We start from the raw sequence: 14,342 nt of genomic DNA on the forward strand, positions 1-14,342 counted from the left end.
GAGCATATATTTTTTTGATTCTCTGATCGCCTCCCTGTGGAAACCGATCAGAGTCTCAGGGGCTACTATCTATACACAAGCGCATTTTTGCAAGAGCGCTTAAAGAAATTACATTGCATACCTCGAATCCTCTCAGCAGGCCCGTGAAGGCTTCGTTCAATCCGCTTCTTGCAGACAGAATCCTCTCAACTACCGTACCCATTAAGGTACGATGTTCCTCTGAGATGGACGCACGTTTCAATGTGCCCATCAGTGTATCCGGCACCTCTGGATTCCTGGAGGCTGCTGCAGGAGTACAGACTCCCTCCAATAGGGTATGCTTACTCAACCCTAGAGTCGTCTTCCGTTGTAAACCGGATAGTTTGGGGCCCTCATTGTTGGTCCCCGTGGGGGCTGCCTCCCCTGGACCCTTGATGGACGAAGTATCACCTTCGGGCGCTATCTTCATTGTTCCCCGCACTACTGGATAGTGGATATCCTCCGGGACGACGCCTCGAAGTCGTCCGCCCTTAGGGGCGATGGAGCTTGTGGAGGCGTCTCGCTTTCCATCATCTCTGGAGGCAAGTCCCTCGATGAGGAGGAATATTGAGGTAGATAGCGGGCCGGACTACAAACATATAGTTTAAATGTTACCCTTGCAAACCGAAAAGAACGGGACATGTCTAGAGCATCCTTGTTCACTTACGATTCGGCAAAGGGCTTGACCTGAGAAAGGAGCTCTGCATTAACATCGGCTTCCGAACCCGAACCATTTGACAGGGATATCTTCCCTCTCTTGGGTGCCTCCACCTCCAAGTCTTCGGAGGCAGTCCTTTTCTTCCCATGGGGGAAGGGTTATCCTCTTCTTCTTCTTCCCCTTTGTCTTCGTCTTTAGAAGAGGGATCTTTAGTCTCCCCGGATGTAGCATCCAGTATACCTTTAGAGCGGAGGCCACCTTCAGCCCTTTTGCTCTTCTTCTTGTCCTCCCTCACCGGCATTTGATACGGCGCCGGGGCCAGCATCCTCATTAACACAGGATCAACTGAGTCTTCAGGGAGTCGAGCCAAACACCTAATTCGTTCTGCCTTCTTTATCCAGCCCTGGTCGAAGATAGGTTTCTCAGTACATCGCTATGGGATAATCAACCGAGTTGCGTTCAGAAATTGGGTGCTTACCAAGGTATCCAGATGGTTGCAGTCGAGGCAAATGTCCTCGGATGTATCTGGCCACTGCTTTCGGGTCTTGAAGAATAGTTTCCACATCCCACTGTGCGTTGTGTCGAAGAATTGCTGAAGGGTCCGTGGTCCTTCCGGATTGAACTCCCACATGCAGAGAGTCCATCGCTGACACGAGAGCATCCGGCGGACTAGCATCACCTGGATCATGTTAATGAGGCCGGTGTCCTTTTTGAGGATGCTCTGGATACGACTTTGCAGCGTCTGCACTTCATCAAGTGATCCCCAGCCAAGCCTCTTATTAATCCACGATGCGAGTCACAATGGAGGGCCAGATCAGAACGCAGGCGTGGCTGCCCATTTGGTACCACAGGGTTCGGTGATATAGAACCACTCCCGCTGCCATAAGTTGGAGGTTTTCGTGAAGGTGCCTTTTGGCTAAATAGTATTGGCGAGCTTGCTCACCATAGCACCGCCGCACTCCGCCTGCTCCCTGTCGACTATCTTCGGCTTCACATTGAAGGTCTTGAGCCATAGGCCAAAGTGTGGGGGATGCAGAGAAAATCTTCACACATGATGATAAACGCCGAGATTTGGAGAAAGGAGTCCGGAGCTTGATCGTGAAAATAAGCCCATAATAGAACATAAGGCCACGAACAAAGGGGTGGAGAGCGAAACCTAGCCCGCGGAGGAAGTGAGAGATGAATACAACCCTCCCGCCGGATTTTGGTGTGGGGATAACCTGCCCCTTGGCAGGGAGCCTATGGGGGATTTCTGCAGTCAGGTACCTCGCCTCCCAGAGCTTCACAATATCTTCCCCGGTGACCGAAGAGGATGTCCACCTGCCTTGGGAGCTGGATCCAGACATGACTAGAAGGTTTGGTAACAATGAAAGAAATTGAGACCTGGGCGCTAGAGCTTGAGGCTGGAAAGGCTGAGGAAGAAGTAAGCGTGGGGCAGAAAGACGGGTCTATACCCCTTTATAAAGGCGATGAATATTGAACGCCTCCTCACGGGCCTTAAAACTCGCCTATTCCTGAGGGATCGTGCAAATGACATGGTTGGATTACCCATGCCCACATTGATAAGAATCCCGTGATAAGGGGGGCACGATCTCTACTTTGACAAGATGTGCTAATAAAGACCGCGTCTCGTAACATGGAGCGAGAGGCTGAAAGACGGTTCGAAATAATAACCAGGCAAGGGACATAACGTCTCGCCACAAAAGTCGTTAGTAGATGGGGCTTGTTAAATATTATACCCTATTGTGGTTGTATGTGGTGTCTGTTTCGTAGAGCTGGACACGTTTTCTGTGTTCGAGGACTACTTTGAAGTATTCGGAGGAGGAACCCGCCTTGCAATGCCGAAGACAATCTGCGCGCCAGACACATTGTCATTGAAGCCTGGTTCAGGGGCTACTGAGGGAGTCCTAGATCAAGGGGTCCTCGGGCGTTCGGGCTATGTGACGTGGGTCGTACTAATGGGCCATGAAGGTACAAGACAGAAGACTTCTTACCGTGTCCGGATGGGACTCTTCTTTACATGGAAGGCAAGCTTGGCGTTCGGATATGAAGATTCCTTCCTCTGTAAACTAACTTTGTACAACCCTAGATCCATTTGGTGTTTATATAAACGGAGGGTTTAGTCCGTAGAGGCAATCATAATCATACAGGCTAGACTTCTAGGGTTTAGCCATTACGATCTCGAGGTAGATCAACTCTTGTAACCCCATATTCATCCAAGATAATCAAGAAGGAAGTAGGGTATTACCTCCATCGAGAGGGCCCAAACCTGGGTAAACATCGTGTCCCTGTCTCCTGTTACCTTCGATCCTCCGACGCACAGTTCGGGTCCTCCCACCCAAAGATCTGCTGCTTTTGACACCGACACATGGCCTCCCCCCTAGATGGGATGAGAGTTCCCCCTCTGGTCCATGGCCTCCATGGTGGCGAAGGGGCAGGAGCCCCTACGAGATTGGATCTCCCTCTCTGTTCTCTTCTGTTTTGCGTTCCCCTAATCTGGCCGAAAACTGTTTCTTATATTCTGGGAGATCCATAACTCTGATTGCGCTGAGATTTTAACATGATTTTTTTCTGGATATAAGTTTCCTTGTGCCTGAAGTAGAGCCCCAACCGACGTACGAGGTGAGCACAACCCACCACCACACGCCTAGCTCAGGGGTCGCACCCTGGTGTCTTTTGGTGTGTGTGGGCCTCCGTTTGCGGTGATTCCAACTCCCAAAAATCACATATATTCCAAAATAATTCTCCGTAAAATTTTATTGCATTTGGACTTCGTTGGATATGTATTCTCCGCGATACGAAAAACATGCAGAAAACAAGAACTAGCACTGGGCACTGGATCAATAGGTTAGTCCAATAAATCATATAAAAAGTTGTGAAAAGTATGTAAAAGTTGTATAATATTGGCATGAAACAATCAAAAATTATAGATACGATGGAGACGTATCAACTCACAAGCTTGGATCTATATACTACCTGCTTGCTGGCTTGACCACAAGAAACACTATATTGAGGCACACTCTATTGCCCAAGTCAGGAGATCATAGAATGATCCGTGGTCACTTCATCAACCTGCTTTACTTGTTTGATATTCCTCAGAAGTTCAAGGTGATGATCCTGATTGTAGAAAGTAGAAACTATGAAGAGAATAGCTGCAGACCAGAAGAGATCTTGTGGATATGCCCCTCACATTCAGACTTTGATCAACTCCAAGATGGGAACTGGGACATATCTACTAGACAAAGAGCATCTTCCCCTGAGGCCAGACTTTGAGGACAACGAGGTTGTCATGGATGCTTCCCATCCTACTTGTGCTGAAGCCCAGGAGAAGATAGAGAGAGCAAAGGCTACAAAAGCAACAAAGGCAACAAGTGTACTAGATGCTTCCATAGTGCTACTCAAGACCAAGCAAGATCAACTCAGTTATCTGCTTGAGGCCACCATCAGGATTGAGAAGAGCTTGTCCACCTTGACTCAAAACTAGAAAAGCCTTGAGAGGATCATTGGGACTAAATTTCATGACCTAGATGTGAAGGTCACTGAAATACAGACCATTGTGGAGAAGCTCCAAGAGGATGCTGAGGACAGGGAGGATAGACCCACTACAGACACTTTCCAGAGAGTGCTAAGGGCACAAAGGTCATCAGCAGTGCCAGTTGTCAGAGACTCCTAGACTACCACTTCAGCACCTATAGCAACTGCCACGGTTGTACCTCCAGTGTCAACCCCTCCAGCTCCACAGATTTCTGCCGAAGCATTTGCAGATGCCCTCCTCTCCACGCCATCTATGCATACCGGAGCGACAAGCCAGAAGACCCCTTCTGGAGCTCCCGTAGATCGTGCCTAGAGTGTCGTATGGCACTATATGTTTTCAAACTTTTTGGTAACTTGTTGCCAAAGGGAGAGAAAGTGTATAGATCTTAAGCTGAGAGAGAGAGAGAGAGTGTGTGTGTGTGTGTGTGTGTTTCGCTTTTTGGTTGGTTTCATTTGCTTCTCTTGCTACTTTGATCGTGTGGTTGTTTGTTTCCTATGCTACAATTTGTGTTATGCTTGTGAGATACTTATGTGATCATGTGTTTGATCATACTATGCTTAATGTGTGGTTGCCTGCTTATATCCATGAATTTGTGTATGATCAATCACTTGTACCCTTAGTGATGAGTGCATGTTATTTAACTCTTATCATTTTGAGCGCTCCACCAAGATGTATGTGACATGGAAGAGTGACCCATGATCCTAATCGATTGTGCATTTTCATTCAAAAGTAAATTTTAAATAATGCACAAATTTAGGGGGAGCTCTTGCTTATCACATACTTCTCAAAGCAACGATGTATTTCATTCATATTATCATCTGTCGAAGCTTTGATCTATATGTTTTCATCAATTACCAAAAAGGGGGAGACTGGAAGTGCAAGTAATCCCCAGGTGGTTTTGGTAATTCATAACAACATATAGCTCATTGAACTAATATCCATTCAAGTCAAATATTTCAGAAAGTCCAATGATTGGCATGGCATGGACTAGAGATGTGGACCCCTCAAAATGCTAAGGACACATATTGGCAAAAGCTCAAGACTGTTCATTTATATTTTAGTGATTCAAGATCACATTAAGTCCATAGGAAAACCAATACTATAAAAGGGGATGAGGTGTTGCTTAATGGTCTACTTGCTTAAAGTGCTTAGTGATATTGCTCCAAAGCCCTCAACCACTTTCTCATTTCCAAATATGTCCAAAACTCAAAGTCAAACTCGGCCCCACCGATTTGATCTATCCAACGCCACCGAGTTCACTTGACATAGCCACTGCCAGAAACCCTAACACTTCGGTCACACCAATATGGATCTCGGTCTCACTGAGATGGGCCTGCAAACTCTCTATTGCCCGTTGTAATTATTTCAGTCTCACCGAAATGTGCAATCAGTCCCACCGAGTTTGCTTGACCAACTCTCTGTTTGCTCTTTTCTGAAATCGGTCTCACCGAGTTCAAGCAATTGGCTTCACCGAGATGAGGTTTTCCCTAACCCTAGAACATCGATCCGACCGAGTTGTTCCAGTCAGTCCCACGAAGATTCCTAACGTTCACATTTTGAACTAAATCGATCGCACCGAGTTCTTCTATTCGGTCTGGCCGAGTTGGGTCAAACGTGTGTAACGGTTGGATTTTGTGTGGAGGCCTTCTCCATTTAATAGAGAGACATCAGAACATGCCTACACTTCTAGCCTACATTTTCTGAGAAAGAACCACCTACTCATGTGTTGAGATTAAGACATTTCAATCCAACCACAAGAATCTTGATTTCTAGCCTTCGCCAAGTTGCTTTCCACTCAAATCATCTTTCCACCATATCCAAATCTATGTGAGAGAGTTGAGTGTTGGGGAGACTATCATTTGAAGCACATGAGCAGGGAGTTCATCATCAACACACAATCTATTACTTTTTGGAGAGTGGTGTCTCCTAGATTGGTTAGGTGTCGCTTGGGAGCCTCCGACAAGATTGTGGAGTTGAACCAAGAAGTTTGTAAGGGCAAGGAGATCGCCTACTTCGTGAAGATCTACCCAAGTGAGGCAAGTCCTTTGTGGGCGATTGCCATGGTGGAATATACAAGGTTGCTTCTTCGTGGACCCTTCGTGGGTGGATCCCTCCGTCGACTCGCGCAATCGTTACCCTTCGTGGGTTGAAGTCTCCGTCAACGTGAATGTACGATAGCACCACCTATCGGAACCACGCCAAAAATCTCCGTGTCATCATTGCGTTTGCACTCTCCAAACCCTTTCCTTTACCTTTATGCAATGTTTTACTTTCCGTTGCTACAATCTTAGAATTGCATGTGTAGGTTGATTGCTTGACTTGTGCTAAGTTGCTAAAATCTGCCCACAACTAAAATTGGGAAAAGGTTAAATCTTTAGTTGGTCAAGTTGTCTAATCACCCCACCCTCTAGACCCACTTTCGATCCTACACAATAGCGGAACCTTGATGCACATATTGGCTCCTACATATTCTAAGAAGATCTTTACCGGTCGAACCTTATGACAACATACGTAATTCCCTTTGTCTATCAGTTTGCTACTTGCCCGAGATTCGATTGTCGGTATCTTCATACCTATTTCAATCTCGTTATCGGCAAGTCTCTTTACTCGTTTCGTAATACATCATCTTGTAACTAACTCATTAGTCACTTTGCTTGCAAGGCTTCTTATGATGTGTATTATCGAGAGGGCTCAGAGATACCTCTCCGATACTCGGAGTGACAAATCCTAATCTCGATCTATGCCAACTCAACAAACACCTTCAGAGATACCTGTAGAGCATCTTTATGATCACCCAGCTACGTTGTGACGTTTGATAGCACACAAGGTATTCCTCCGGTATCCGAGAGTTGCATAATCTCATAGTCGAAGGAATATGCATTCGACATTATGAAAGCAATAGCAATAAACTGAACGATTAATACGCTAAGCTAACGGATGGGTCTTGTCCATCACATCATTCTCCTAATGATGTGACCCCGTTATCAAATGACAACACATGTCTATGGTTAAGAAACCTTAACCATCTTTGATCAATGAGCTAGTCTAGTAGAGGCTTACTAGGGACACGGTATTTGTTTATGTATTTACACATGTATTTAAGTTTCTGATCAATACAATTCTAGCATGAATAATAAATCTTTATCATGGATAAGGAAATATAAAATAACAAATTTATTATTGCCTCTAGGGCATATTTCTTTCACGTCGGTGCCCCCGCCTTCGATAGCTCTCGACTCTACCTTTTTGTGTAACTAAACTTCTGCAGATGGGTAGCAAGCCTCCCTAGACGATGATGTTCATGTGATTTGACTGTTGATTAAATTCCAACATGTTGACCTATACTTATGGAGTACCTCTATTTGTAGTCAATCAATCACCGGCATTAGAAATATTCACTCACCTTCTATTGATGAAATCAGCCTGCAGGCCATCTCTCTCTCTCTCTCTCTCTCTCTCTCTAGCCTGCATATCAGATCATCTCTCTAGCTGTTTATTTGTCCGTCGATTTCTCATCATTTATCCGATGCTTTTTGTGTTGCTATCTTCTGATGATCTACTAGCTTGTCATATATGTGTCATCTAACATGTAAATATGCAAAAGCGTAGACCGGTATTTTACTCTTTCAATCTGGTGCTTCCTTTTGATATGATCTGATCTATGTCTTTTCAATTTTATATATTTCCGTGGATTTGCACAATATGTTGCATGCACCTTGGACCATTCACTCAATGTGGTATTGGAACAACACTTATTTTCAAATCGACACTAGGAAAAGTGGGAGCTTTACTGAATTGTTAGCATGGTGCACCCGGTAATGTTCACTCCTCCAACAATAAACAGTGATTAAGGTGGCAATCTTGATTTTTTTGAAGCAAGTTCTTACTCAATACAGAACTACCAAGGTATGAATATTTATCATTAATCAAGCTTAATACAATCAATGATATTTTGCAATATATCAGTACATTACCAATGCATTTATCAACCAAAACACAATTTTCTCTGACTTTTCATATCATCCTATCAAGGGTTCAAATAGACATGCATTTATATATCTCATTACATGGTTTCACTATTTACCTACTCCATAGATCCAACTCATGTACATCAGTACAAATTCCCGCAGCAATGGCGCGAGGTATCATCTACTTACCTAGGACGTGTTTGGTTCTCGTAGCAACTTTTGCCTGCATTGCATGCTTTACCCAGTCAGGCCTGGTTGAGGGGAAACATGTAAAAAACCAACATCCCCGTGTTCTTTGTTTGCGTGCATACCCTCTAGCCCGTGTGAGGCATAATGAAAGGTGGCCTGTTTGGTTGCCCGCTTGTTTAGGCTGAAATACAAGGCATGGTGTTTGGTTTCATGCAACACTTGTTGTCTGGTAACCTCTTCGGCGAGGTGGTGAGGTTACTAGCACACAGGGGCGTGTAGAACAACCCAAAAGACACACAAGAGATAACATATTAACACAGTTCTAAACCATAGCAAATAGTTTTTAACATAGTACTACACTTAAACATAGCAGTTTTCAAGCAAAGTAGTACGATATAGTCGATACTAAACCAGCTGGAGCAACGGAGAGCTGTCCTAGACATTCACGGCGAAGGCGTCATCGTGCCTTTCACACTTGGTCACCACTTCAATGCCGTCGTCGTTGGAGACGATGACCTTGAGTGCGTAGAGAGTCAGTAACTTGAAGGCCACCACATACCCGATCTTGATTTGATGGACGACAATGAAGGTGGCCCAATCATGATCGAGGGTGATCCTGCCATTCATCAGCCTCACAATGACCCTCCATGAGCAGCTGGTGTTCGTCTTCAGCTCGAACTCCATCGCCACGGCTAGGAAGTGCTTGGTGAAGTCTAGAGGCATTGGTATGCACTCGAGCTTCGGGACAAGGATCGTCTTGCAGAATGTGAGTTGGCCCACCTTCCTCATGGTACTGCCCGTAGTTCCGGCGCTTGCCACTTGGGCGCTCCTCCGACACCACATCATCGTCTGTGGGCAGCATCTCCTCGGGCGTGGCTGGCACAACCTCCAAGAGCGGCACCACCTCCTTGCCCTTGTCTATGGGAGGCACCACCTCCTTGTCATTGTTCTCTGTCTGGATCTACGTTATGAAGAGCACAAAGTTTATGGCATTTTGAACAACACAAAAGTGGAGGAGGAAGAAGAAGCGATGAAGATGGTTGTTAGGGCACCGGAGCCAGGCCACCGTGCTTTGCCAATCGATTTGGACTCCACCGAGGACGACGAGATGATGGTCTAGCCAGAGGACAAAAACAAGGCCAAGGGCACCCGCCGCTCCAACCGCCTCCAGGGTCGCCAGGGCTAAGATTAGAAACTATTGTATAAGATTAACTCCTAATCCCCATTCTCCTTGTATTCAATCCGGACTGGAACCCTAAAATCCATTGCTACTAGAAACTCATGATGATGTTATGATCAGTCCTATGGTTATTTACCCCGATTCCCCATTTTCCTAGAACACGGGTCGAATGAAAAAAAGTAAGTGAGGAGGTCAAAATAGTGCTTATCGCCATTGCCAAAGTGTTGCTGGTGATGTTGCGGATGCCGGTGGTCGCCTTGCTATTCTCCGATCCGGTGAACACCGCCACCACCTGTGAGAGTAGGAGAGGGGAGGGAGGGGAGGGAGAGCGGTGAGGGAAGGTGGGGATAATTATTGCCGATGCTTCGGGAAGCAATGCGACTTGTCGAGCGTGGCTTCTCCCGTATAGCCGCCGCCGCCCACGTGCCTGGCTTTAAAAAAACTGCTGATTTAGACGTTCCTAGTGGGCCTGGCTGGGAGCTGCTTAAAGTTCCGTAGGATGCAGGTCTAACAATGAAAACAGGGACTCGTAAAAAAAAACAATGAACACAGGGAATTAAACATTTTTTTTTGTGATTGGCCTCCATGCAAGCTACCAAACACGCTCTAGTGCCAGTGCTCCGAGGTGTAAAACGAAAACGGGTCCGAGTCCCCGTCAACCGTTTCGCAGTTTCACGTAATAACAACCCTCATAAGAAAAGTTCTAATTTTTGCTCCTACTTTCCCGTCCTCTTCCTTGCTCATCACACGTCTCCGTTTGGTGCTGCTGAGAGAGGGAAAGAAACAGACGTCGGCCATGGCGCCGCTAAGGCGGGCGGCGAGCGCGGCGGTGGTGCTGCTGGCCCTCACGGGACTTTTTCTTCTCGTGTTCTCTCCCGCGGACGCAGCAACGGCGGCGGTGGAAGGAGGAGGTGACGATCTCTTGACTTTTCCCCCTGTCTCATCTTGCTTCCGTAGATGAAACGCTTCATTGCCACGCGTGCCCGGTGTGCGTGGTTCCGTGCCATGATTGTAGCTGGTTTCGCCGGATTTGTGGTTGGGGTTGAGGAAAAATCGAGCGAGATTCAGGAGTTATTAGTTCCACCGGCTGTGCTGGGAGCAATGCGAGAAGGGGACAAGATAGAAGTGATTTAGCGAAATTTAAAGTTAATTGGGCAGGAGTTGATGAGTGGTATGCTAAGGGGAGATCAAAACTCTAGTGCGGGGACTGCTAGAGCAACAGATTTCGTCTAATCTGTGGGAAATTTGGTTGGGGACAGTAAAGTTCAGATGCTTCATGCGTTCTCAAGTTCAGATGTTTGCTTGGCATATTTCACTTGCTTACTGTCGTGCCACGAAGCAATACAGTGATGTAGGAAGCGATGCACCCCTTGATATAATACTAACTACATATAATTCCAGCGCCTTTGCTTGGAGATGTGCAAATCTCATAGAGAACAACCATGCATGAAAGGTGAGATCAGTGGGCTACCTTATCCTTGCCGAGACTGGAAAATGTTGCTGGACATCACAAAACCGAACACTAATATCTGATATGTAGATTCCTTGAACTGCTACCGTTGCTGGACATCACAAAGCCCTTCATTGTTTTGCCTAATGTAGCATCAAGTTGTTTACACTTTCTTTGTGCAATGCAGAGCTCAGGAGGAAGCAATCTGATGGTGGTTACTCATACAATAGTACTCTTGCTCATATTCTTGTTGAATATGCATCTGCTGTAAGTTCCTCTTTGAACCATATATACTAGCACATAATTTGTTTAAGAACTTAGTTCCTCAAACTCCTAGCCAGAGAAGTTCTGTGATGGGAATATCCTTGCGTGACTCAAAAAATCTTTTTATGACCTGGCTTGCCTAAATGAATTCCAGGTGTATACATCCGACCTAACCTCACTTTTGACATGGACTTGTCCAAGGTGTGAAGGTCACACGAAGGTACAACCCATGAGACAGAAACCAGACTTGGCTTCTTATGCTGCCTGTACAAACTGGCCATAACTACGTTCTTTGTTTGATTATTGACACAGGGTTTTGAGATGATAGAGATCATTGTAGATGTAGAGAAATGTCTACAGGTTCGTTATTTTTGTGTTCACGGCTTCTCATGATCTTCTTGCATGCAGTTTTAAATGACAATTATGCTCATATATAAAAGTAATACTTTTGAGCAGGCTTTTGTTGGAGTTGCCCCTGATCCACGATCCATAATAATTGCTTTTAGAGGCACCCAAGAACACAGGTACAAATAATTGCTGGTTATGTTACATAACTTACTGCCTACCAAATTTTATACCATGTGGGCACATCTTTCATCTGTGCCTGTTCTAGCGAATAGTTTCTAGACATAACAGTGTTTACTTTAAAATATAATACATAATATATTGCTAATAACCATTCATTCCAACATCAAAATTTACTTTTGAAGTGCCTCAAATTGGATTGAAGATCTCTTCTGGAAGCAGCTAGATGTAACTTATCCAGGCATGCCAGATGCAATGGTATCTCTCCTATCTCCACCGATCAATGTACTATTATTTTCTTACGAAATATAAATGAGTTTGACATCACTTGTTCACCTTATGTTTTCTTTCTCATACTGCAGGTCCACCATGGATTTTATTCTGCATATTATAATACAACTCTGCGGCATGAGATCCTGAAATCTGTTCAGTGGGCATGGAAGACATATGGAAGACTACCCATAAATGTTGTAGGTCACTCTATGGGAGGGGCTTTAGCTTCATTTTGTGCCCTTGATCTCTCTGTAAGTACCTTTGAGCAATCTGTGTCTTCGTGTGTTACTTGGACATGTATCCTCAATTCTGCGTACTTTCTGTGGGATGTTATGGAAGTACATGCAGTTTAATTCAAACCATGCCATAAACAGCTAAATTCCGATTTTGATCTAAACTATTTCATATGTCCAATGTGGGTCATGAGTTTTCACATTGAATGTAAATCCAACAAAGCAAGGATGAAGCTATCCTTTTTTTTCACAATAAAACCCTGTCTATTATATTAGGTATATGAGATTCAGTCAACTGATTTCTCGCCTTCTGTTTTCCAGGTTAAATGGGGGTCACACAAAGTTCAGCTCATAACTTTTGGACAGCCTCGGGTAGGCAATCCTGCTTTTGCTGAATACTTCAACGAGCAGGTTCCAAGAACAATCCGCGTGACCCATGAAAATGACATTGTTCCACATTTGCCACCATACTTTTATTACCTAGGCGAATGGACATATCACCACTTTGCAAGAGAGGTCAATGCTGTTACTTGAAAAGAATTCCGCAGTAAATTGATGGTCTTGTAGATAGAGTTTGTTAAGTTATACTCCCTCCGTTCCGAATTACTTGTCGCAGGTATGGATGTATCTAGATGTATTTTAGTTCTAGATACATCCATTTCTGCGACGAGTAATTTGGAACGGAGGGAGTAGTTTCTAAGTTATACGTTTGTTGCACATTTATCCGTCTTCAGGTTTGGCTTCGTGAGACCATAGTAGGAAATGTGGTTACAAGGAATGAGACAGTCTGTGATTGTTCAGGCGAGGACCCAACCTGCAGCAGGTATTGACATGCCTCTCACATTTGTTGTAAAAGTATGCCCCTCCTGTTTTGCTTAAGCTTTGTTCTTGCTTGAATAGATCGGTCTACGGGAGAAGTGTGGCAGATCATCTCGAGTATTATGGTGTTAACCTACATGCTGATTCAAGGGGAACCTGTCAATTTGTGATTGGCACATCCAACTCAGCCTATGGTGACATTCTTCAAGTTGATGGAGCTATCATCTTATCAAGATATCCACAGGAGCGATATCCTGTGGAATCTATCTAACCCTTTAGCTGAGGGTAAACTGTACAATATATTATTTTATGTTTTGTGTAAATATTTCATGTAATGTAGACACGTTGGGTGCTGTAGGAGGTCTCCTGAGGATAAGGTTTCGCCTTTAGAATGTGGCCGCCTTTACTCTAGTGAGAATTGTACATGAAGCTCAGTCGACATTGTAATTGATGTGCCTGATGATATCACAGGCTCAAATAATAAAAACATTTGATAGTATCATGGTTTTTTCACTATCTAGCTTATTGTGATTCTTCATTCCTACTGAAAGATATTCTTATATTTTCTCTCAGCATTTCGTCTCGCCTCTCTTGGTGCCTTGGCGTCAGATATGCATTTATGATCAAAAGAGTGCTGCCCTTTGAAGGTCTGAGGAGCCAGGAACTGATCGAAATCATGCTGGAACCTGGATTCCCAAGATGCAAAGTTGTACATTAGTCGGCAGTGCCCGGTGGGAAAACTGAGGATAAAGGATACATATCTATTCAAATATTCTCCATTGCCATCTGCTTGCCCTGTAGGGTTGCACCATATCGGAGAATCGAGAAGAATAGATACTACCTCCGTTCCGAATTACTTGTCGCAGGTATGGATGTATCTAGATGTATTTTAGTTCTAGATACATCCATTTCTGCAACGAGTAATTTGGAACGGAGGGAGTACGTTGCAGCATATCAACTGCTACTGTTCTACGCCTCATTTGCACAGCATGTGCTGAAGATATGCACCGTCGGATCATGGCGCGGCGAATGCTTGCGCATTTGGTAACGACATAAAACATGGCGAACATTGAAATCTTGAGAGACGACAGAGAATTGCAAATGGCACTGATTCCACTGTTGCGGATAGGGTCATGAGAGAGGGAGGGAGGGAGGGAGGGAGGGAGAGAGAGAGAGAGAGTGGAAGCCCTCTCTGCCTGAAGATGTTTCCTGTATAAATCACCTCTCTCT

General features: G+C 44.9%; 1 protein-coding gene and 1 pseudogene across 2 annotated transcripts; one reads left to right on the top strand and one right to left on the bottom strand.

The window, feature by feature from the left end:
* Positions 1–8,803: 8,803 nt before the first annotated feature.
* Positions 8,804–10,346, bottom strand: LOC147975499 (uncharacterized; annotated as a pseudogene).
* Positions 10,196–13,625, top strand: LOC125551627 (lipase). 2 transcript variants are annotated; one of them, XM_048714893.1, is made up of 10 exons: positions 10,196–10,459; positions 11,186–11,265; positions 11,417–11,482; positions 11,575–11,622; positions 11,719–11,786; positions 11,973–12,045; positions 12,150–12,311; positions 12,615–12,809; positions 13,028–13,116; positions 13,194–13,625. In XM_048714893.1, the coding sequence occupies exons 1-10, from the start codon at positions 10,345–10,347 to the stop codon at positions 13,381–13,383; spliced, it is 1,086 nt and encodes a 361-aa protein (XP_048570850.1). In that variant the 5' UTR covers positions 10,196–10,344; the 3' UTR covers positions 13,384–13,625. The 2 variants fall into 2 exon arrangements, with proteins under 2 accessions (XP_048570850.1, XP_048570851.1); XM_048714894.1 differs by having other exon boundaries at positions 12,615–12,665.
* Positions 13,626–14,342: the final 717 nt, after the last annotated feature.

This window comes from Triticum urartu, chromosome 4A (genome assembly GCF_056163025.1).
Source record: "Triticum urartu cultivar PI428250 chromosome 4A, HENAU_Tu73, whole genome shotgun sequence".
Classification (NCBI taxonomy): Eukaryota; Viridiplantae; Streptophyta; class Magnoliopsida; order Poales; family Poaceae; genus Triticum; species Triticum urartu.

What these genes read in the sequence shown, in the direction of transcription:
- LOC125551627 (XM_048714893.1), top strand. Translation starts at nt 10,345, where the DNA reads ATGGCGCCGCTAAGGCGGGCGGCGAGCGCGGCGGTGGTGCTGCTGGCC. An exon ending in GGCGGCGGTGGAAGGAGGAG is followed by an intron (nt 10,460 to 11,185) that starts GTGACGATCTCT and finishes TGTGCAATGCAG; the next exon opens with AGCTCAGGAGGAAGCAATCT. An exon ending in CAGGCATGCCAGATGCAATG is followed by an intron (nt 12,046 to 12,149) that starts GTATCTCTCCTA and finishes CTCATACTGCAG; the next exon opens with GTCCACCATGGATTTTATTC.